Source organism: Pangasianodon hypophthalmus, chromosome 11, assembly GCF_027358585.1.
Source record: "Pangasianodon hypophthalmus isolate fPanHyp1 chromosome 11, fPanHyp1.pri, whole genome shotgun sequence".
NCBI classification, from domain to species: Eukaryota; Metazoa; Chordata; class Actinopteri; order Siluriformes; family Pangasiidae; genus Pangasianodon; species Pangasianodon hypophthalmus.
Window position 1 is genome coordinate 14,833,027 of NC_069720.1, and position 24,587 is coordinate 14,857,613.

The 24,587-nt window shown below is 38.9% G+C and overlaps 1 protein-coding gene across 8 annotated transcripts in view; it reads right to left on the reverse strand.

Annotated features, from left to right (window-relative positions):
• patj (PATJ crumbs cell polarity complex component) overlaps positions 1–24,587 on the reverse strand; it is a 128,412-nt gene that overhangs the window by 73,806 nt on the left and 30,019 nt on the right. For all 8 annotated transcript variants that reach the window (XM_034308855.2, XM_053238322.1, XM_034308856.2 and 5 more), the window contains 9 exons: positions 23,514–23,801; positions 21,400–21,478; positions 20,229–20,328; positions 15,876–15,956; positions 15,659–15,730; positions 14,945–15,122; positions 14,696–14,806; positions 13,693–13,752; positions 9,669–9,768 (listed from right to left, as the gene is read on the reverse strand). In XM_034308855.2, coding sequence (XP_034164746.2) covers positions 9,669–9,768; positions 13,693–13,752; positions 14,696–14,806; positions 14,945–15,122; positions 15,659–15,730; positions 15,876–15,956; positions 20,229–20,328; positions 21,400–21,478; positions 23,514–23,801 — 1,069 coding nt within the window. The remainder of the gene's footprint in view (positions 1–9,668; positions 9,769–13,692; positions 13,753–14,695; positions 14,807–14,944; positions 15,123–15,658; positions 15,731–15,875; positions 15,957–20,228; positions 20,329–21,399; positions 21,479–23,513; positions 23,802–24,587) is intronic.

A 24,587-nucleotide genomic window follows, 5' to 3' on the forward strand; every position in this document is an offset into this window, starting at 1 on the left:
AGGGATAGGGGAGTCCTTCATTTCACTGTAGAGACCACATGCACTGTACTAATGAAAAGTTTAGATACATAGTTTTGAGACATCAGAGTAACAATCTCCCTATAGATCCCTTAGCAAGTTAAAGTACACACTATCGACAGAGACTCTACATAAATATACTCCAGTGTGTTTTCAACCTCATTTCCATCTATTGCATCGGGAGTGTCTGTGAAATTACCACAGGCAAGAATGTTTACACATGTCCTTGTACTGAGAAAAGAACACAACATCTGTTTACTAGAAATTCACTCATAATGGAAATCCAAGGACATTTGCCAAGGCAGTCAATAAGTGTTTATGCGTAATATTTTGTTGAAGGATTTCATTGGTCAGTTTTGTATTATTTGTCCTTCAGTGATGGTACATTTTTAAGAGGGAACAGGTTACACCAGTGTAGCTCATCGTGAGTATGTAGAAAATGGTGAATTTTATAATCACAGATGGACAACATAAAACAATCAGTAAAGTGTTAGCAACTGTAATTACTTTTTACCATATTGCACCAGTGTTGGAAGCCTGGAGAGAACTATATAAAGGGCAATAATAAAACTTAAACCACAAGAACAAAACACTTGAAGGTGTGCTGTTATAGGGAAATAATCAGTGACTCTTTTTTTTCTCTTCCTTGATGTTAGTAAGACAAAAAAAATAATAAATAAAATAAATGCGGCTGGTCATGTTAATGAGAAGCTCAGTTTTCTCCCGTGGCAGAAAATGTACCGAAACTGGAGACTCTTTTCATAAATGTCACCACACCACATAACATTTTTGTTAAATAACAGCACATTATTAATCAATTCATCATTAGGATTAATATAATGTATATTAATATAAACCTGCGATTTGAATTAGTCGCCACTACTGTTATCGAAAATTAACCAGCACCTTCTGACCAATCAGATTTGAGAATATAACAGTGCTGTGGTATGATGTAACAGTTGTACACTATACATTATATACTGGCACATTTCAAATGCTTATTTATGGAATTCAACAACTGCCCTTAAAGTTTAGAGTAAACAGATTTTCAGTTCCTTTCTCTATCCATGTAAACATGAAGAAGTTTTGATTAGTCATGTTTGCGCATACAGATTAAGTTGAAAAATGCAGGAGTATTCCTTTAAATGGTCAGATTAAGTCTCTCCATATTCACCAATAAGCTTCAGATAATGCATCTGCTCTCTAATAACGAGTTATCCACATTTCTATACATGTATTGTGAAATACTGGGTTGAGATGGCTGAATGACAGACTGTCAACGCAAAAGAGGCTTTAGCACTGGGTTGCCACACTGACAGTCAGTTACTATACATGAAATAGACTCACGCCTCCTTCCATTCCATGACAAGCCTCTCCACATTCAGAACAGGCCTGTCCATCAAATATCTCTGTGTGGTCTGAATTCCTAAACAGCTGCTCGATAAACACAAGCAGTCCACAATGTGAAAGACAGATCTTACTGTCTTCAGTACACTTGATAATAGCCTCGCTGAAACATAAAGAATGTCCAGACATGGGAACTGAAGGTCTAGAAATGTTTATTACAGAGAGCTTCACTACTCTGCAAACAATAAATACACACGAGACATTCAGATGTAGAAGATAAGGAGGTTTCACACAAAATATAATCTAACTCCACATTTTCAGAAATGAAAGATGATTTCAAGAAATGTTGGTGAAGTACAGACTGAGACAGTCTGAACTGATGAATCCGGATTTGAAACAGTGGCTTAGTTCAGTACCATAAAAATGACTGCAGTCCCGTGATGCTGCGTTCACTGCGACTGAACCAAGCCAGGCAGAAAACTCAGCAATAAGACAGTGCAGAGAGGAAAAACACAACCAGAGCCTTCACACACCAGGGAAAAGAACCCCATAAATGCATAACTAATACACACCCGCTCTCTCTCTCTCTCTCTCTCCCCCTCTCTCACACACAGACACACACATACACACACCTAATGCACCACACTGACCCACTTTGCCAAGACAGACTATCGAGAGACCAGAGCCAGAATAAGCAGCGAGACGTTGTGGAAAGTTCCAGATAGAGATGTTACTAACAGATCATCAACTCGTTATAACTCTATCTGAACGTTTTACAACGTGTGGCTTCAAAGCTGAACATGCCCCATCACCTTAGCCCAAAACCTCCACAGATGCCTAACTTTCAGAATAAGAATCATAGATAATATTTAAAGATAGGACTTCCTCCATGTTTTCTCCCAAACCACAGAATACTACTGAGGAATCCCTGGCCATACAACAGTCGGCTGCTCTAGCCTGCAAAAGAAAAACAGAAATATTATTTTCCATGTTCCGTGCAAGGGAAGCGTGGGTAGAAGTAATGTCATCATTACTATTATTAACAACCCCTACAGCACTTACATAAAATCTTATTCATCTCATGCTGACCTTCCCTGCGTGAGCACTTCACATGTCTCACTTCTTCTATGATTGGTATTCTCACAGAAAAAAAAAAAGTGCTGACACTAGTCTTTTTGGTGTGAATCTTTGTGCTCAAGCCGTCAGGGATCTAAGGTCCTTCAAATGAAGGCTGCACAATACTGAACACTCCATTAAACCCATAAACTACTGAAATCCCACAAAGCTCATCCTACCGCCTGAAACTGAGAGGTGGATTAGGGGAATGAAAGTAGAGGACAAGGGTCGGGGTAGAGGGAGGACAAGGAGGAGAAAATAAAGAGGATCTCTCAATTATTTAGTCAATTTAGGAACTAAATAGTAAACTACCATTTTAGATAAACAATAAGTGGTTTCTTTATTATAAACATATCCAGATGCACCACTCTTTGAATGAACACTGAGTCTTAGTAACATTGAGTGGATCTATCAAAAGCTACATAAAGAAAAAATAGAGTCTAAATAATTAATTAGACAATAAATAGTGTGCAGTCACTGCTTTAGCCTACATGGTGTAGGCATCTCTTGCTTTGCTTATGCCATCTACTGTTTTTTTTTCTCTGCAGAGACTAGAAAATTCAGAGCAGACTGTGACTGGCCAGACAGGTAAAACATATAAACAGGAAGCTCATGTTTTAATGCACTAGAGTCAATAAAAATATGAAATATTACTCAATTAATTAACTTCAGCCAAGCTCACCAGTATCACACTTGATTTAATTAACTGATGAAACAAGAAGCTATGATCTTTACCATGATGAAATAAAATTATTTGTACCATCTAGAAACCACTGCAGTGTGTTAATTTGAAAAAGAAGAACTTTTGAATCCTTCCTTCTTTGTTTTTCGCTCTCCCATGCTGAAGGAGACAGAGACAACACAGATCATACAGATAGCTTCAACTCCATGGCTGCATATTGATAACTGCAGTCTTAAAGTCTTAAATAAGGGCTAATAAAGACAGAGGGTGGCTCATTGCCAACTGGCCTCAGCTATGCATCATTCTCTAAAGCACAGAACAAAAGAAGATGGACAAGGGAATGAAGCCAAGAAAAGCCAAGGCCAAACATCTACTCCACTCACTCACTCAGCTCTCAGTTAGTGATGAGAAACAGAGAAACGATTTGAGAGAAACAGTTTGTCATCTTGTTTTTTACACACATACATGTGTCGCAGAGTAATGAGCAATTTTACCAGAAGTTCCAGGACATTTAGCATGCCAAAGTGTTAAAAGCATCACTCAATAACTGAGGTGTACACCAACTTAATCAGTTTACTCATTATTGCCATTGAAAGCTCTCAGCCTCATTCATCAGCTATCTTATTAGTCATGATAAACCAGTTCATAAATAATGTAACTAAAGGTCATTAAAAAGAAAATAAGAAATATTCATATGGAGTTGCAGCCAGTAGAAATCTAGTAAAAAGTTCTGATTGAGCTCATGGGGCCTCAGCAACTAGTAGTCACTTGTACTTGGCAAGTTTACTGGTAAGTGCTCAGGTTTTTGCCAAATAATAGATTTGAAAAGGATTTGAATACATGCTCTACAATTCTGGTTCCAGATATAAACAAATACAAGCACAATTAGGAGGCGCACTATTAATTTTTTTTTTTAGACACCTTACCAGAAAGGTTCACAGGGCACCTGGTTTAGAGTAGACAAAAAATTTATGCGAGCAGGAGGTTTTATTCACTTGACTTTATTCTCATGGCTCGAGAGGTCAGATATGAAGTGTATGGTCAGATAGGTAGCTTATGGGCATGACTAGGTGGTCAGATACGAAGCTTGTGGGGGCAAAGAAAGACCCCAACATGAATATGTTTGATATATTTACAGCATTCATTTATTCATCCTTAGTAACTGCCTGTTCAGGGTCATAGTGGCCTATATTAGGCTAGTAATTTGTTAGTAAATTTGTAGTAAATTCATTAGAAAATGTCAGGGGCAGGCAGAAACAAAAATAATAACTGTGCAAGTGGGATTAAAAAAAAATCCTGTGAACTGTATGGAAAAAAAAAAAGCAAGAAGCTTTTAGCTTTAGGCTACTGCCACGTTGGGTTTAAATCCGAATACAGACACAGATGTGAAAACTTTCTAAACTCACTAAACATCAACAGATACAAATACAGAGTGGCACTGCATTATACACCTACTGAACACACTGAAATTTCCATCATTATCTGGTGCTAATAGACAAATAATCTTGAGAATTTACAAGATACACATACATCATATACAAATCATCATGAATATCATATACAAATGAAAAAAGAAATTACAAGGACCATTGTATTTTGGGTCTCAAAAAACATCTTGACACTGGCCAAGGTAAATGTTGAGCTGGTTGATTCATCTCCAAGTTTGCACACAGACAATAAGTAAGATACTCTGATGTTGCTGCGTCAAATATAAGTGGCAGTAGTTTTCTCTTTTGTGAGATGTAAAATTGGACTTGTCAGACACTAGCTAAATATGGTTGAGACTGAAATATGCAGCTAAAAGACAGCAGAATCTAATCAACATGTGATTATGTGGTGTTCACTGAAATACAGCAGTAGAGGACATGTTTCCTACAGCAGTCCGGCATGAGGCTGGATGAGTGTTAAATGAAAAAGGCACACATACTTGAAGCAAGAGGAGAGCCAAGAAAGTGATTGGAGTGTAGGTCACTGCTTTTTGACACAAGCCCAATCTAATCCTCAGCTGTCAGATAATGATGCTTTCTGGGGTGAGGCACACATACACAGCATAGTAGAGCAGGGTAAGAGCAGGGTGCACACACAAGCGTGCGCGCACCCACACACACAAACAAACACGCGCACACACACACACACACACACACACACACACACACAGAGATGGAAAGGTGAAAGATACTCACACTGCAGTGGAATAATAAGGGCAATGGGGTGAATGATGGCAGCCATGTATAAGCTATTCACTCTAATCATAGTGAAGTATCACTGGGCTGATGGTGCCATGACAATAAGCAAGAGGGCACTGATACTGTGATACCGATACTGTGAGTGTGCCAATCACAGACACACTGACAAAGCTCATGGCTGATACTGGTCCCATGCTTTTCCACCTTGGTTCGGTTCAAGCACCAAAATGTTGCTAGCCTAGAACCACTGACATCGCAAGCAGCTCTTGTAATTTAAATGATGTTTAAAAAAAAAAAAAAAAAAAAAAAAAAAAAAAAAACACACACACACAATATGATTATACACATGGACAAAGGTGGAAAGTACTTAAGTTTGTCTTATTGCGTGACACTTGTTTATAGCAGGACATGGCATGGGACACAACTAAAGGCTTGGACGGACTCCATTTTATGCTGCCTAGGCAAGCACTAGAAAGTACTTAAGTAAATGTATTTCATTACTATATTTGGGAATCATGTTACCTGGATATATTTAAAATTATAAAATAGTTCATTCCGGTCCACTAATTTGATTGGACAAGCAACATTCCAAGAGTGCTGATATTTAGTATAACAGCACTGGTACATTTCACTCTGTGTATCACTCCACTTGTATGCGTTTGCAACATAAATTCTAGCAATAGTTCATTACATTGAAACTGTTACTGTACTTACTACAGGCTGTCAGTCAGTTTGTGTGTTGGCATGACAACACACAACGTTTTATCCAGCTGTGGCTTCTATGAGAATGATTTTCACAGACAGAGCAAAAATGTAAATAAATAAATAAATATTTGGCCATATTGTGTCAAAGATGTCAGTTACTTGATATTAATTTATTTCTTGTTTATAGAACTGTTGTATTAAAGCAATATCGCACTCGCAATCATGCTGTTGTACTTAATATTAGCACAACAGTGATTACCTGCAGTACTGATATTTACTACAATATATAATACATTTATTATTATTTGATCTGTGCATTATAAAACTCTGATTATGTAATAGTCTGGGCAAAATGTGAGCCGGCTATCTGAAGCAGCAGTGATCCTGTAACTGAAAAGTGAAAAGTGTAACTATAGCTAACAGAAAAAGTGTAACTACAGCTAACTAGAGTGTCAAAGGGTGGAAGGAAGATATTTTATCCTGAACCTCCAACACCTGCACTTTACTGTAATCATTTCTTGCCCTCTTGTAGGTCTGTGTCATATAGGCAGTGTTTCAGACACTAATCTCTCTCACAAATCCATACAAACCCCACACTGATCTTGCAGTGCTAAGCAAAATGGCTTATGCTACAGATTCAGCAGATTTGTTTACTGTGGCACATTACACAGCACTGCCAGCACAGGGAGAGAGGTCTAATTTATTTGCAGATGAAAAGTCCCTTTTAAATATGCACTTTAATGTGGGAATTTAACAACAATTAATTGTGAAGGGGTTAAGTGTGAACAGAGATAGGGTCAAAATCCTGGGAAGTCTGACTACATGGGGCAGAACAGTGTACAGTTCCTTAGAAAGGCAGCACTAGTGACTAGCAGGCTATGAGTGCAGCTAAACTCAAGTGTTTGAAGAGTTAAGTCCACAAAATCAATATATTTCTTATACGTCAGGTCACATATAATAAGACTTTCTTGTGAAAGTGTTAAGAAAGTTAGCATGATGCAACATCCGAACATTCTGTCTCAGGTTATATGTGTGAAACCATTATAATAAATGATGCTTCTAGGTTAGGATCCGGTCAGAATGTGATTGCCACCGTTCTACACCACATAGAATAACACAGTAGACTTTTAAAAAAGAGAAAAAAGAGAGCCATCTTACTTTCTCCGTCACATTACCTAAATAAACTGCATTTTCTGAAGATCAGTACATTTTGCTGCTTTGCTGTTAGTTATTACTGGTATTTCTCCTGTGCATTTTGTTGGAAGTTGATTTCACTTCGTGAAAAAGATAACATTTAGCCTTGACATTCTTTGGAGTGAAGGACAGAAGCTCTCCTAACCTGTAAACAGCTCTTTTGCCACTCTCCATCAATAATAATAATAATTCTAAATCTTGTCACAGGATAAATTATTCTTCTGGCACTCTGTAAACTCACCCCACTGCTGCACCTCAAGCTGACTGATGCCTGAAATTTAACAACCCATCTTCAAGATCCCTCACCATTCGCACGCACAAACAATAGCCAGCCTTCGCTGGGCTTCTCCAAACCACTGCTCTCGCATCAGGCCGGGACAGATGGTGGCATTCAGTCATTCTAAAGTGCACATAATTTTCTAGCTAAAATGCCAGGCCAGCACTGTGCAATGAATATGCTGTTCCAATCGAGCAGATGTGAAAGGGAGATTTAGGAGCATTAATTTTTAAGAGACAATGGAATCACTGGAGTGGAAACACAAAACACACGTATTAACGGTCTGATGATGGTCTTATCTATTTCTTTAATGATGTGTGAAATCAGAAAATGAAAAAGACAGTCAGCAAACCCTTTATTACTGAAGTCCTACTACAAGACCAGCTCTAGTAATCCCATTGTTACAACTTTCTAAAAGTTTCCCCATCTGACTTACTCTATACACGCAATATACGCTGTAGATTACTCTTATCTTAATCCAGGAGCTTCAGCATGTTTTATATGGAGGGATTAAGCAAACTGCTGACTTTCACACCCCTGGAGGCTTCTACAGTGGCTTTCAGCCTGAACACTTAGTGTGTGTGAAAGCTCATGCAGCAATATGAGGTGAGGGTGTGTTTAGCTCAGCTTAACTATTGACTGCCATCATTGCAGTGTCTCTCATGAAGCAGTCCTGGGCCACAGACAGCTGCCTGATAAGAGCCTGAGCATCAGCACTAACGGGGTTTATCAGTCACAGAGATCCTGTCAGGCACCAGATGTGACGTTACAGAGCCACAGCATGTTACTAGCACACAAGCCGACTCAAAAACCTGTGCTTGACAATTTGTAGCTATATTTCTTTACATGTCACTTGCGCCATTTGTGTACATGTCTGATAACTAGAGTTAGAAGTCTAAGAAAATCAGAATTTCATTTGAACTAGCATTAAGAAAGTATTACATTTAAGTATTAAGAACACCCACAGGCACCATGTTTTAAGACAAAGTTATCTGACTGAATGTTTTCAAAACACTTATCAGCATTAAAAAAAATTTAATGAAAAGACACCAGATTAAATATAAATCAGTTAAAAATCCTAAAACATAATAATCATACAAACTCAAATGTAAGACGTATTATATAAGGCCTTGGTAATTCTGTTAAAAATGTTGCACCACCTTCTTCTAATTCTTGCTATCTGAAAAGAATTTTTCTAGTAGAAAAAAAAATGCTAGTTTGTCCTTTATCCTTTAACAAATTCCATGTGCTTTATGGGCTGTTATGGGAAAATATTCAACAACAGGTTGGCATGAAGTTGATTACTTTCCTTTTAAAAAGCACATCCCAAAAAGTGTTTTATTCCTCTTAAACCACAAAAATTTGCCAACACTAACAATTTTTTTTTATTTAATAAAGAATAACACGTCATACTGTTTGCCTGATTTTATTTACATTTAAATGTTGTGTAACCTCCATGAAACAAATTAGCTCCTGTTATCACTTACATTGTAGCAGCTATGAACAGTCATTTCCTCATCAGGAGACTCCTTACATAAATGCTATACAAACACCTCCTTACAGAAAATTAGAAAATTAATCAATACCTCCTGACCAATCAGAATGGAGACTTCAACACCATAAGTCAATTGAGCCCTTTGGACTGTTCTGATAATGAGAGAGATGTGACAGTAAAACCTACAGTCCACAAGGAATACAGCTAGCCATATCAAGAATAGGCTCTAATAGTCTGCTGTGTGACCACCAAAGACTAATCCCCCCCCGCAAAAAACAAAACAGCACCAATGTGAAATGAATCCAGTGGACATTACATCATAGTAGTACTTATTGTATAAGATAGGTAGCCTTGTGGAAATGTGACGTGTGTGTACTTTTGATGCTCTGAATGTATTAACACAATACATGATATAACATACTATAATACATATATATTTGTATGTAATGAAGCAGAATAGCCAGGATGCAGACTTTCCCTGTTATGACACTTCCCAGATAGTACACTTTTTTTTAATTAAATAAGTTTATCAGGATATATTTACAGTTTATTTATTAGGATTTAATTCCCAATCAGTGGTTGTCTGTGAATGTGAGGTGAGATAAACAAACAAAAAGGTAAAAGCAGGGGAAAAAAAAAAAAACCAACCTCTGTCCTCCTCAGGATCCTCCTCTTCCTGCACAAGGCTGGGAGGTCTGTATGGTGGAGGGAGACGCATGGGGGGCGGCGCACTCCGCTGTTCTGGTTTCTACATCACACAGACATACACAAACATAAAATGCAAAGATAAGAATATTATATAACCATTCATGTTGAACTAATCAGATAGGTAAAATACTTCACATGCAGCACTGCAAGATGTTTATAGACTGTATTATTTATGCGGCCTTGAAAAGTTTTTAAATAAAATATAATCAGTGCACAGAAATGAAATAAAAAAAACAAACAACAACAAAACAAATTGGTTCACTCCAACAGACTGTATATATATATATTCGCCCACTCTTCATTGCAAAAACGCTCCAAATCTGTCAGATTGCGTGTGCACGGCCCTCTTCAGATCACCCCACAGATTTTCAATCGGATTCAGGTCTGGGCTCTGGCTGGGCCATTCCAAAACTTTAACCTTCTTCTGGTGAAGCCATTCTTTTGTTGATTTGGATGTATGCTTTGGGTTGTTGTCGTGGTGAAAGATGAAGTTCTTCTTCATCTTCAGCTTTCTAGCAGAAGCCTGAAGGTTTTGTGCCAGTATTGACTGGTATTTGGAACTGTTCATAATTTCCTCCACCTTGACTAAGGCCCCAGTTCCAGCTGAAGAAAACCAGCACCAAAGCATGATGCTGCCACGACCATGCTTCACTGTGGGTATGGTGGTGTTCTGGTGATGTGCAGTGTTCTTTTTGCGTCAAACATACTTTTTGGAATTATGGCCAAAAAGTTCAACCTTGGTTTCATCAGACCATAACACATTTTCCCACATGCTTTTGGGAGACTTCAAATGTGTTTTTGCAAAATTTAGCCCGACTTGGATGTTTTTCTTTGTAAGAAAAGGCTTCCGTCTTGCCACCCTACCCCATAGCCCAGATATATGAAGAATACGCGAGATTGCTGTCACATGTACTACACAGCCAGTACTTGTCAGAAATTCCTGCAGCTCCTTTAATGTTGCTGTAGGCCTCTTGGCAGCCTCCCTGACCAGTTTTCTTCTTGTCTTTTCATCAACTTTGGAGGGACGTCCAGTTCTTGGTAATTTCGTTGTTGCGCCACATTTTCTCCACTTGATGATGATGGTCTTCACTGTGTTCCATGGTATATCTAATGCCTTGGAAATTCTTTTGTACCTTTCTTCTGACTGATACCTTTTAATAATCAGATCCCTCTGATGCTGTGGAAGCTCTCTGTGGACCATGGCTTTTGCTGTAAGATGCGACTAAGAAAATGTCAGGAAAAGCCTACTAGAACAGCAGAACTTTATTTGGGGTTAATCAGAGGCACTTTAAATGATGGCAGGTGTGTACTGACTCCTATTTAACACGAGTTTGAATGTGATTGCTTAATTTTGAACACAGCCACATCCCCAGTTATAAGAGGGTGTGCACACTTATGTAACCACGTTATTTTGTTTTTTATTTTTACTCGCCCCCCTGAAAGATTTCAGTTTGTTTTTCAATTGAGTTGTACAGGTTATAGGTCACATTAAAGGTGGAAAAAGTTCTGAAATGATTTATCTTTTTTACATCACCAGAAACCTGGCATTTTAACAGGGGTGTGTAGACTTTTTATATCCACTGTATAAAGCTCTTTCACAAGGACACATTTACATCATCAACCTCCTAGTGAGACTCTAAAAAAGACAAACAAAAAGCAGCAGCATTTATAGAGTGCTGAAACAGAAATGGACAAAAAATGAAAGGAAAAAAAAAAGATGCTTTGGCATACCCTGAAGTGGAGTGCTGGGATACAAATGCTACAAACAGAGGACAGATTGCTTTCTCCCTTACCACTGCCTGCTCTGAGGTGAGAGAAAACAGTTGTGCTCTGAACAGCAGCTTAAACAACCGCAGGGTGCAAGAGAGTACATCTACATTTACACTGATTCATTTAGCACAGGCTCTAGGCTGCTTACACACACTACTCATGCAAACACACCCCCACACAAAGTGCTTGTGAAAGCTCACGACATCATCAAATTGTCTAAATAAACAGGCTATTTGCTGGATATTTATCAAATGATGGCCGTGTTTAATTAACCCTATTTGCTGCTGCATGGAGCTGCTGCTTCATGGGCCAGTGCTGACAGCCTCGGACTGATCTGTTAGTACCAATCAGCCATTCGTGCTGTTCGCTAATGACCTGCGGATGAAGCTATGTAGCAGAGCGAGTAGTATCCTCAAGAGAGTTGAGTACCTGCTCCGACTCATCGAGACTCACTTATGCCTGATTAGTACCTAATGAATGATGGAATGATGCAGAAGCTAAAGAGCTTCAGGATTAGCAGTTCATCAAATCCTGTAGCTTTTTATTTCAAATTTGAAAAATCTAATCAAGGTCCACATTGGCAACCTAATAAAGTGACTCAAAACATATGAGTCCATACTCATCCTTTCACAAGTTTCCCTTCCAGCATACCTTCTTTTCTGTAACCTTTTCTTGAGGCTTCCCCATTTGACCTTAGTTGGTTTCTTAATCCACCCCATAACTCTCTTCCCTCCAGAAGACACTGAGCTACTTTTTGTAAATGTCCTGGAATATTAATTAAATTTCTTAGCAACTAATGAGGAGACTTGCACTGATTGGGCTGAATAATCTCTCATATCCTCAGGAGCCATGTGGCATACTAATGGCTGAAGGAGCAATTAGGACTATTATTGCTATTTCAATTTAATTACAAACTAAAGCTGTTGTAATCAAGAATTTGGCCATTACTGAGCTCAGTAAAAGAGATGCTCCCAGAGGAGATGACACCATTTTTGAAATGTGTTCTCATTTTTTCCTCTTTCTCTGCCTTGCATTTAAATTAGCTATAGTCTTGATTTTCCGGTGATTATAAAGGCTGGTAAAAAAGCATTTACATTTACATTTATGGCATTTGGCAGATACCCTTATCCAGAGCAACTTACAAAAGTGCTTTGAAGTCTCTATCAATAAATACGTCATGAGCAACATAGCTTCATGACAAATGCATGGTTTTGCCATATGGAGGTCTTTCAAATCCTTGTGAATGAGCAAGACATGAACACATGCTATTTACACACAGTCCACTCAATTTCACTGTGCAGTGTGTCTCAGTCTGGGACATTTTCAGAGATCCTGAAGGGTATACTAGATGGGTTATGATTAGAGGAATAAAGCAATGTGATAAAGTGGAGAAAAGAAATTCACAGCTCCTTCCCTGGGGACCCACTTCTCAATATACTTTTCCTTGTACCAGCACATTTGATTCAAGTCTAAACTGCTTAAAATTCAGACGACAGACTATGTTAAAGAAAGTAAAACATAATACCTGACAAAAAAATTCAGTGTCTGTACTGCACCACCTCTAGCAGTCCATTACAAAGGAGCATCATATCTAAATATGGTGATGACTCACTATTCACACCACACATTATTTCAGATTATTGGATTACCAAAGAAGTGAGAGTGAGTCTTCATTAAGGAACCTTGCAGAACATGGCTCTAAACTTTGCAGTCAGCTTTTTTAACAAACAATGAATTACATACGTACCTGCAACAGGGCAAAGCAGAAAATTTTCTACATTATTTCACCAAGCTATTTGTACTTGGGATGCAATTTAAAGAACAAGTGATTATGTATATTTACACACAGAACGACTGATTCTTGGATTCAAATGCAGTAATTTTTATGGCATCTTTCAGCATAAGAATGGAATGGTTTTGCTATTATAAGCTAATAGTTATCACTCTACTGGGACTTGAGTCCCACTTAGCACTCCCAAATCCAACATGATGACAAACCCACGCACATCACATCTCATTCTGTAGAATTTGAGTCCTCTCTAACATCTCGGGAGCTGTCTCTCACAAGCTCTAAATACATTTAATAAAACAAGTAGACAGCTGACAGAACAAACTGCTTAATGAAGTGATGAAAGCTAGATTTAAACCAAGTTTGGAAGATAAAAGGAATAAAGGGAGAGAACAAGCTGCTCACCATCATGCCTTTCCTCTTGGCCTTGTGCTGTCTTATACTCGAGGCTGTGACTGAAACAGGCTACACACACACACACACACACAGTGAGACTTAATAAAGCAACAGACAACATAACAGCACAAGTTATGCAGCAGATGTGCTCCTGTGGTGAGCAGAACAGCAAAAGCAGAGTTAGATCTGAAAATGGATGTATTACCATGTAGTAAAGGGAAAAGAAGTGAAAATTCAGTCATACAACAAGCCCAAGATTTACTTCATAGATCCTACACCAGCATGAAATGGATGATCAAACAAAAATCGGGTATTATTGCCAAAAATGGGGGGTTCTTGACTCCTACAAGCATACTAGCTAGATATATTCATGTAACTTACCTTATAGAATCATACTAAAATAAACTTTATTCTAGAATCACAGTGCTTTCTCTCTTACGAGGAGTAGTTTTGTTTTCTCCCTAACATTTGCTTCTCAAGTTTTACACTGGAGGCACAAGGCTAACGCTGTTTAGCATCATGCAAACTTCACAGCTAAATAACCACACACTTGTCTCAAACCACAGAGATTTTCTTACGTAGTTTCTGGCATTGGAGGACACAGTTAACTATAAAAATAAATACTGCATATGTTGCATAGATTAAAAAAAAAAATAAAAAGAAAAAAAAACTGTAGCACCAGCCATCTTGAAGTTGAAATCAACTTATTCTTTACCACACAATATAATATCACTCCTCACCAGCATCAGAGTCAGGCAAGATATATGGCCCAAATTTTAAAGTGGAGTTGCATGTTAAAAGTAACTCTCCCTCTCTCCTCTCTTTCACTGTTGGCTCAATTGATCCTTTAATGATGAATAAAAATTTCTTCTTTAAAATCAAATTTGGTTCATAGAATCAGCTGCCATTTGCAGGATATCATTAGAGTAATTGGAGCTGATGAGCTGTGAACCTGTAGCAAAGACAGCTGGGGGAAAAAAGAAGAATTTTTAGAAATAGTCATAAGCAATACCCGGGGGGTGGAAGAAAGGCTCTGCACGATGAACTCCACAGGGCTCGGAGCATTTTTAATGGCCTGCACTGCCTCCTCATGGCTGGCGTTTTGCAGGTCCACACCTGCTACCTGAGGAACAGAATAAGACACTGTGTCAGATTTTTATCTGTGTATGATGGACATTTTCTAGCATTATTCTGTACCAACAACACATCTTGGAAGTAGCACAGCTGGTCTGTGGAGAGTCTGTGTGTGTGTGTTGCTCACCTGTAAGATCTTGTCTCCAGTTTTAAGTGCATGTGTGCGTCCTGCAGGGCTGTCTGGAAGCACCTGTTTAATGAAGATGCCTTTCAGCTCTTCTCCATTCTTCAGGCGCTTTATAACCGAACGACCGCCAACGATACTGATGCCCAGAGACTCGCCAGGATCCAGCCAAACCTCCACTCTATGAAACACAATCACACTCATAAACCCACATACCAGGTTTAGTCATGTTATATCTTATTAGGCCTGACAAATTACTCTACACCTACATTCAAACCTTAATTATGTAAAATTCTCAGTACTGCAATGGATTAAAATCTTAACTAACCTGCATTTTTATACAGGAATATTAGATATATCTCAAGGATGTCTATTAAATGAAAAATATTATAATAATTTTTTATGAAAATTATTATTGTGCTACCCAGGATCTTTACCCCTACTTCACCCAATAATGTGTGTTTTTTCTAATTTATTTAAGCTCATGCAATACACAGATAAGTCAAATCCCAAATGACTTCATATTCATGTATGCTTACTGGATAGGGTATCACACAGTCACCAACAACATGCTGTATAAATGGTCATTTGAGATTCCATTACACAAAAAGAGTGATTGCAGAAAATGTCTCCTGAAAAACTGGAAACTATTGACATTGTAACTACTGACTTCATCTGTTTTATATTTAATTTAGAAGCAAAAAAATTAAAAATAACCTGCGTGGGGGACCCCAGTGACTGAAGATGGGCGTTTCCTCTCCCTCTCCATCCTCCCTCTCTGGCAAATCACTGATACCACACAGACACAGTTACAGTATGTCTACAATTTAACAAACTTGAACTATAAACAGTGATTTTATAGCAGAATCTTCAGCAGAACAGTCCCCCTAAGGCCCATAAAGGCCCAATTTAACACATCGTAATATTCTCCAACCTGTGTTCGTCTCTCATCAGCCCCATTGCAGCCCCCTGACTTCTCTTCTTTTGTCTGGGATATGAAAACAGCTGTGCAGACCTGTGGAATGCAATATGGAAAAAGAAATATTTCCTCTTGTATTATACACACAGACATGTCCTTAACCCTGTAAATGAGTGAACCATCAAAAATAATTAAAAAAACATAATTTCGGCTCATTACATTTAAATTCTGACAAGCAGATCAACACTAGACACAAAATCATATATAAATAAACAGCGCTGTGGGGTGAAAGGAATATAATAATGCGTGTGGTAACACAGTAGCGCATCTCTGACATTTGGATTTTTGTTTTCCTCTGGAGGTCACATAGAATCTATGTGGCTACATAAAACACTCACAAAAACTATATGTAAATTCCATTTTATTTTCAGCCAAACAATGATGCAGCCCTAAATCCTAAATCCTAAATCTTATTTCAAACAGCCAGTATGCTGCATAAAAGATCATGTGTATGCCTGCACGTACAGAGGCACGTGCTCATGCACACGCACACACACCTGATCTCTTAATACTCCATCACTCAGTGACAGCACAAGCAGCTGTCAGGGTGTCAGCTGCATCCCAATACAGCTTCAAGCCAATGTGAAGGCTACTCTCATGTAAGCTTTTATCTCTCTCTCTCTCTCTCACCCCTGCTCTGACCCGATGCTTGTTACTCCGACGTATAAGATAGGTCAACTAATCTTGCTCATCTTTGTTCACAGAAATTATTGGTCACAATTGTCTTACCTAGTTTGTAAAACTGGGCTGAAATCAATGAAATTACATTACAATCTAAACTTACAAAACTGTCAAAACATGATTTCACAACACAAAAACTACAATGGACTACAAAAGTCTACACACCCCTGTTAAAATGGCAGGTTTTTGTGATGTAAAAAAATGAAACCAAGATAAATCATCTCAGAACTTTTTTCACCCTCAGTGTGAAATTACAACACATAAAAATTAAGTGAAAAACAATCAGAAACATTAGAGAAAAAAGGAGAAAGAAAAAATAACTTACAATAACCTGGTTGCATAAGTGTGCACAACCTTTTATAACTGGGGATCTGGCTGTGTTCAGAATGAACCAATCACATTCAATCTCATGTTCAAAAGTAATTATCATACAGCTGTCATCAATAAAATTATTCTGATTAACCCCATTTACATCACAAAAATCTGCCATTTAACAGGGGTGTATAGACTTTTTATATCCACTGTACATAGCAAGTAAAATCAAGGTTTATTAAGTAGAAAATAATACAAAGGGAAATCTGTTTACTGTTGGCTGTGCGCCACTATGTTGTTGTGACATCAGGTGTATATATGTCAGATAACTGAATTTCTGAACTCCACAAGGTTTTCTATGAATAATATAGTCACTCGTCTAAAAAATGTATTCAAGAATTTAGATTGAGGCACTTAGTGGTGAAGAAAATATTTTTCAGTGGACTAAGGGAAAAATCTGTGGTTGCTCAGTTGCAATCTGAATCAAACAGCCTCTTACTGTTAATACAGACAAGTCTCGGCCATGTTTATTACAAGAGGTACCAGTGTCTGTACCAGTCTGACTTGCATGACTAAAATTAAAACAAAGCAATACTTTAACTTAAACATATAAATATAATAAATCATAAAAGGATAAAACAAACTTGTATCAAATGCATATCCTTGTAAATATATAGAACAAAGTACCAGATACAAGTCCAACAGCAAAATATAAACATTTCAAAATAGAATAACATTTTTATTTCATATGTGGTTCTGTAAATAATATTTAAGTAGTATTGATAAATTCTTGTCTTTTGTCTGATTATACCAACATTTTAAAAGGCTCAACTTCTGTTAATTTAATGTAAATGTGTTTTTGACAATATTATTGATTAAAACAATACAATTGTATAGAACATATTCTGAAGTATAGTATAAACCAATAAACTTAATACATAAGGTTTTTTCCTGTACATTTGTCATCTTTGACCATATTACCATTGTTTTGTAACTTTAGCTACAACACCATCCTTCTAGTTGTGATTATACTTTTAACTATGTCTGTGATGGTACTGATGGGTACCTGATTCATTCTGTAATACTGTCTTTAGTCCAGTAGGTGGGGCTACAACACTACTAACAACACACACCAACCAATTCCTATTACAGATACACTATATTACCAAAAGTATTCGGTCACCCATCCAAATGATCGGAATCAGTGTCGTAATCACTTGGCCTGGCCACAGGTGTATAAAATCAAGCACTTAGGCATGCAGACTGTTTTTACAAACATTTGTGAAAGAATGGGCCGCTCTCAGGAGCTCAGTGAATTCCAGCGTGGAACTGTCATAGGATGCCACCTGTGCAACAAATCCAGTCGTGAAATTTCCTCGCTCCTAAATATTCCACAGTCAACTGTCAGCTTTATCATAACAAAATGGAAGAGTTTGGGAACAACAGCAACTCAGCCACGAAGTGGTAGGCCACGTAAACTGACGGAGAGGGCTCAGCGGATGCTGAAGCGCATAGTGCAAAGAGGTTGTCGACTTTCTTCACAGTCAATTGCTACAGAGCTCCAAACTTCATGTGACCTTCAGATGAGCCCAAGTACAGTACGCAGAGAGCTTCATGGAATGGGTTTCCATGGCCGAGCAGCTGCATCGAAGCCACATATCACCAAGTGCAATGCAAAGCGTCGGATGCAGTGGTGTAAAGCACGCCACCACTGGACTCTAGAACAGTGGAGACGCGTTCTCCGGAGTGATGAATCACGCTTTTCCATCTGGCAATCTGATGGACGAGTCTGGGTTTGGAGGTTGCCAGGAGAACGGTACATTTCGGACTGCATTGTGCCGAGTGTGAAATTTGGTGGAGGAGGAATTATGGTGCGGGTTGTTTTTCAGGAGTTGGGCTTGGCCCTTTAGTTCCAGTGAAAGGAACTTTGAATGCTTCAGGATACCAAAACATTTTGAACAATTCCATGCTCCCAACCTTGTGGGAACAGTTTGGAGCGGGCCCCTTCCTCTTCCAACATGACTGTGAACCAGTGCACAAAGCAAGGTCCATAAAGACATGGATGACAGAGTCTAGTGTGGAGGAACTTGACTGGCCTGCACAGAGTCCTGACCTGAACCTGATAGAACACCTTTGGGATGAATTAGAGCGGAGACTGAGAGCCAGGCCTTCTCGACCAACATCAGTGTGTGACCTCACCAATGCACTTTTGGAAGAATGGTCAAAAATTCCTATAAACACACTCCTCAACCTTGTGGACAGCCTTCCCAGAAGAGTTGAAGCTGTAATAGCTGCAAAAGGTGGACCGACATCATATTGAACCCTATGGGTTAGGAATGGGATGGCACTTAAGTTCATATGTGAGTCAAGGCAGGTGACCGAATACTTTTGGTAATATAGTGTATATTACACTCACTGAGCACTTCATTAGGAATCTGTACACCTACCCATTCATGCAATTATCTAATCAGCCAATCATGTGGCAGCAGTGAAATGCATAAAATCATGCAGATAGTGGCCAGCAGCTTCAGGTATGTTCACATCAACCATCATGATGGGGGAAAAAAAATGTGATCTCAGTGATTTTGACCGTGGCATGATTGTTGGTGCCAGACGGGCTGGTTGGAGTATTTCTATAACTGCTGATCTCCTGGGAATTTCACACACAATAGTTTCTAGAGTTTACTCAGAATGGTCAATGGACAATGGCCAGATTAGTTCGAGCTGACAGAAAGGCTACAGTTAATCACTCTGTACAGCTGTGGTGAGAAGAAAAGCATCTCAGTATGCACAAGACGTCGAACCTGGAGGCGGATGGGCTACAACAGCAGAAGACCCTGTCAGATTCCACTTCTGTCAGCCAAGAACAGAAAGCTGAGGCTGGTATTGTTAATACCAATCAATCATTGATTAAATGCCCCAGCCTATTTGAGTATTGTTGCTGACCATGGGCATCCCCTTCATGGCCACAATTTACCCATCTTCTAATGGCTACTTCCAGCATGATAATGCACCATGACACAAAGCAAAAGTCATCTCAAACAGGTTTCATGAACATGACAATGAATTCATTGTTCTTCAGTGGCTTTGCCAGTCAACAAATCTGAATCTGTTTTGAGAGCAAAGGGAGGCCCTACCCAATATTAGTATAGTGCTCCTAATAAAATATTCTGTGAGTGCATAAGTACCTACTGCAGCAGCATGTATTTTTACACTTACATTCTCACTGCAGACTAATCCCAAAATTTGTAATTGCACTGTACAGTTTTCTATGTGCAGTTTGGTAAACATGATAGAGATGTGTGCGTCACTCACTCTGTGTCTGTGTCAGTCAGAGTGAGTTCTGAGCCTTCATTCCTGGAGTCTGAGTCCACCTCGGACTCTGCCAACTCCTGCCATGTCCTTGCTGAATGGCCTGAAATCACAGACATACACACCTGCTGATTTAACTGCATTCGTGAGCTATTTCATTAATATTTAGCTAAATAAAGCTATTCCCACACCTAACCTACATCTTAACCTCAGTATCTGAAAGGCAACTATCATAACAGGGATATTACTTTTGTCATCACAAAGGGCTACACATCTAAACACACTCAGGCACACAAGGGGGGGCGTGGCTACGGGTGGGTTAGAGAGGGTTTCAGGAGAGAGAGACTGCATTTTTCCAGAAGCAATTGTGATCTTCATATTCTGGGATTTATTGCCATCTTTCTAGGAAATACCAGAAACGGTGAACTACCCTTTGCCGATAATACGGTAACAAGCAGTAGGCACATACTGGTGCTACAGAAAGATTTACTCCAAGTAAACTAAATGGCTTGTCAGAAGATCAATACTTGTCTGCCGTTGGCAGTTTGTCAAGCCTAGCTTAATAAACCGGCTGTCAAAGTCAGACTGGCCAAGCAAGCCATCTGAAAACACCACAAAGGCCCAGGGCTATGAAATAAATGAGTTCCTATCTGCAAAGCAAAAGTATTAGGCAAGGAAATTTATGTTTGATATAAATAGATTGACATTTTGATAGTCTAGCTTCCATGAAAAATTCACTATCATATAACAGTGACAGGGACATGACAGACCTGACACTGATTAGGACAGTGCCAGTTAGCGTGTCTCCCACTGCTGTGACTATCTGGTTTGAGACATGTTCATGCTGCAAAAGCTGTTAAAGCCAACACAGGCTGATTCAAAGGAAAATGATCAAGTCTGATCATTAGACCATTCACCAGCTCTCCAACGCTGTGAAACTGAAGAGCACGCTTATAATCGGACTTCAGTTTCTAATATATGAAATGGCCTTGGCTCACTCAGAGACAATTACAACTACACAAGCTAACCTATTCAATGTTATTTCTGTTTCATATACACACAGATTAAGAAAAAAGTCTGTGGCTGCAGTTAAATCAAATATTGCATACAAAAACACAAAGCCACATTAGAAACACACACAACTCCATCATTGAAAGCAGACACACACACTCACTGAGAGGATGCTGATGGAGATTTATGCTTGACTCCAGTTCTGTTCTGAAGTCCTCTTCAGCTGCATTGTCCTCCTCCACCTACCGCAGGCGTACAAAGTAAGAAGAAGAAGAAGAAAAAAAAACATTTGGTTATAACCATTTCGACAATGTAATCACGGAATAAACCATGATGGTTAATGTAATGCATCAGTCTCAGTATTTACAGCAAGGGATGTGAAATATCCTTCCAAAAATAAGAAAAGGGGGAATATTGGTAGCTAATCACAACTGAAGCAATGTCCATAAATGTGATAGCACAAGAGTTTAGCTTTATTACTATTGTTTTAGTAATTATTATCAAGACGCATATTAAAACATTTGAAAACGTTTTTTAAAAAAAATCTAGCCTTGGTAGTTTAAAAACCACTGTCAAATGGGTTTTATGGTATTGCTCTTCCCCCTCAGTGCTTCCCTGTGCTGGCTGGTCCCAGTGAAAGAGGCATGGATTTCCTCAATGCTAAAAGTGCCTCCTCACAGCTCCAGGGTCCCTGGGTCATTCCATCTCAAGTGGTCCCACACAGGTTGTGTGACAATCTTTAATTTTCCTTTTTTTTTTTTTGAGTGATTACCTCTATGTATTGGCATTGCAAAACCACAAGGTTTTTGTTTGTTTGTTTAATTTCACTTGGGTTCTTCAAATCGAGGTCCTGAGGTCCTGTCCTGCAGAGTTTATCTCCAACCCTTACAGGCAGGTGAGTTTGGATGTCGGAGCTAAGCTATGCAGATTTGAAGAACCCTGTGATAGATCATGCTTCACTGTTGCAAATAACAAATGTGGTAACATTTTAGACCTCACTGACAAGCATAAGCTATTGTACATCAATCATAAACATAATTACTGTAAAATACTGTTCATTTTTGTTATCTGATATGTTTATATTACATTATATTACATATCAGAATTTTTACAGTAGAATGCTACTATAGAGTCTCAAACCTGAAATGTTCTGCATGGACACTATATTAGGTACCCCTAGGTAACACTGAGACTCGAACCCTTCGCAAAATAAATTGACCCTAATAGTGGAACTGTGAGCAATCTTGAGCACTACAGTAAGACTGAAGTTCTAAGTCTAAGAAACAAGAATGTGCAAAATGTTTATATATGCATATATACCTTATAATGTATTATAGAGATAATTTTCTATTCCAAGGAGCTAAGACCATCCTGAGCCAAGATATTCAGGTTTCTGTAAACAACTGTGTAACCAATATTTGTTGTGTGCCCTGACAGAAAGATGGCCGTCATGGTTAAACCAAGTGAAATTAAAAAACAGTGATTTTGCAACGCCAATACATACAGGTAATCAACACCCCCCCCCCCCCCCCCCCCACCCCGCCCCCCCCCAAAATAAAAAATTAAAAACGGTCAAGCAACCAACAATTACTGGACCACTTGAGATGGACTGACCCCCCGGTTTGATCCTTAGATCGGGTTACTGTCTGTGTGGAGTTTCGCAGTGTCTCCACGCGTACGTGGTGGTTTCCTCCGGGTTCTCCGGTTTCCTCCCTCCTTCAGAAAACGGTGGACTTACTACACAAAACTGCCCCATGGGTGAATGAGTGTGTGAATATGTGTGTGCATGCTGCCCGCTGATGGACTGGCGTCCCATTCAAGGTATAATCCAGCCTCAAACCAAGTGGTCCCAGGATTCACCATGGCCCTGACCATAGCAGTTAGTTGATAAAGCAGTTACTGAAGATAAATGAATGAATGAATTAATTGATAAAGGAACAAATGAATAATATATTTCACTGCACTTCATCGACCCAAAAAAGTTCCAAATTGTACTATGTTATATCGTTGGTGGCCGCAAACACTTTTTTAAACAGTGAATGATTTTACAATAATGGCTACCACCCCCACCGAGTCAGCAGACCTACTGCCCCAAAAGCTCACGTTCTATATTTTCGATATATTTGTATCAAAGATGTTTCTCTAGCTTAATTCTTTCTTCTTCCAAATCAGTGAATTAAGGTTATCTTCTTTCGCTTCTCTTTTGCACAAGTCTGCTCTAAGGGATGAACTTTCTACAAACAGATGGTCAGCTCTCTGACTCACACACAGTCTTACCTGCTGCTGTATTTCAGCTTGGGTAAAGGTCTGGTAGGGGTTTGACATAACTTCCTCTTCCCTGAAAGGTGACTGCTCCCTGTGGAACAACAGTGGACTCTCCCTGTCACTTCTCACACTGTTTCTTTCCTCCTCTTCATCTTCCTCCTCATCCACAGCCATCTCTCTCTCTTCGCCTGGCAGGAGCTCCGGAGTGATTAGAGGTTTGGCATAACGGATGGTACTTTCCAGAATCAGCTCTGGCTCATCATCAATGTCTTCTGGAAGTTCAGAGTCATCCCCAAAGCTCTGTTACAAACAAACAGATTAGCCCTTTTTTTTTTTTTAGACAATTCTATTACCTGATACAGAGAGACTCTGCGATGGAATCTGATGCAATAAAAAGAGAGATTTCATTCGAGCCAATCAAATGATGGTAGAGATGTGATCAGGTTCATGGGATTTAATGATTTCTGGTTTTGATCTTGAAATTCCTCTGGATGTGTTGTACTGCACAAAATGTACAGCTACAAAAGAGAGACACTGTTATTAATTTGTCAAGTTTTTAAAAGCACTCTGGTCCTCCTAGTAGGCAGTGGCTAAATTTATGTCTACAAATGACACTTTACTCTGGTTTTTATTTACTAAAATTGGCTGCCATTGACAATGTTAGTATAGCTTTTATCAAACAATCTGAGCACCAGGCTAAATATATTGACCTAAATTGTTTAAGGCTGGTTTTTAACTGATATTGAGTTGCTTCATTCGAGATGCATGAAAATATCAGGTGTGAACAGCTCTCCATCTCGCAGTCCACTTGTGAGCTGATCAGCCGGATTGGTGATTAATACTTGAACAGTCTGAACAGGACCTAAAGCATTCACCATCTTCAGCTTTACTCCTCCACCTGTTTGCATTTTTATCAGTAACTGAAAGAGAGTAAGAAAGATAAGGCTCTTGTTTGTTGACCACAAACAAAGCAGGCCTTCATCTTAGCAACAGGGTTCCTGCTTGTCCTCTTTTGCCTGTAACATGCATATACACACTCTCTTAAAGATCATAAGAGCTGAAAGTGCACTTTTCCCCATGCTGCTC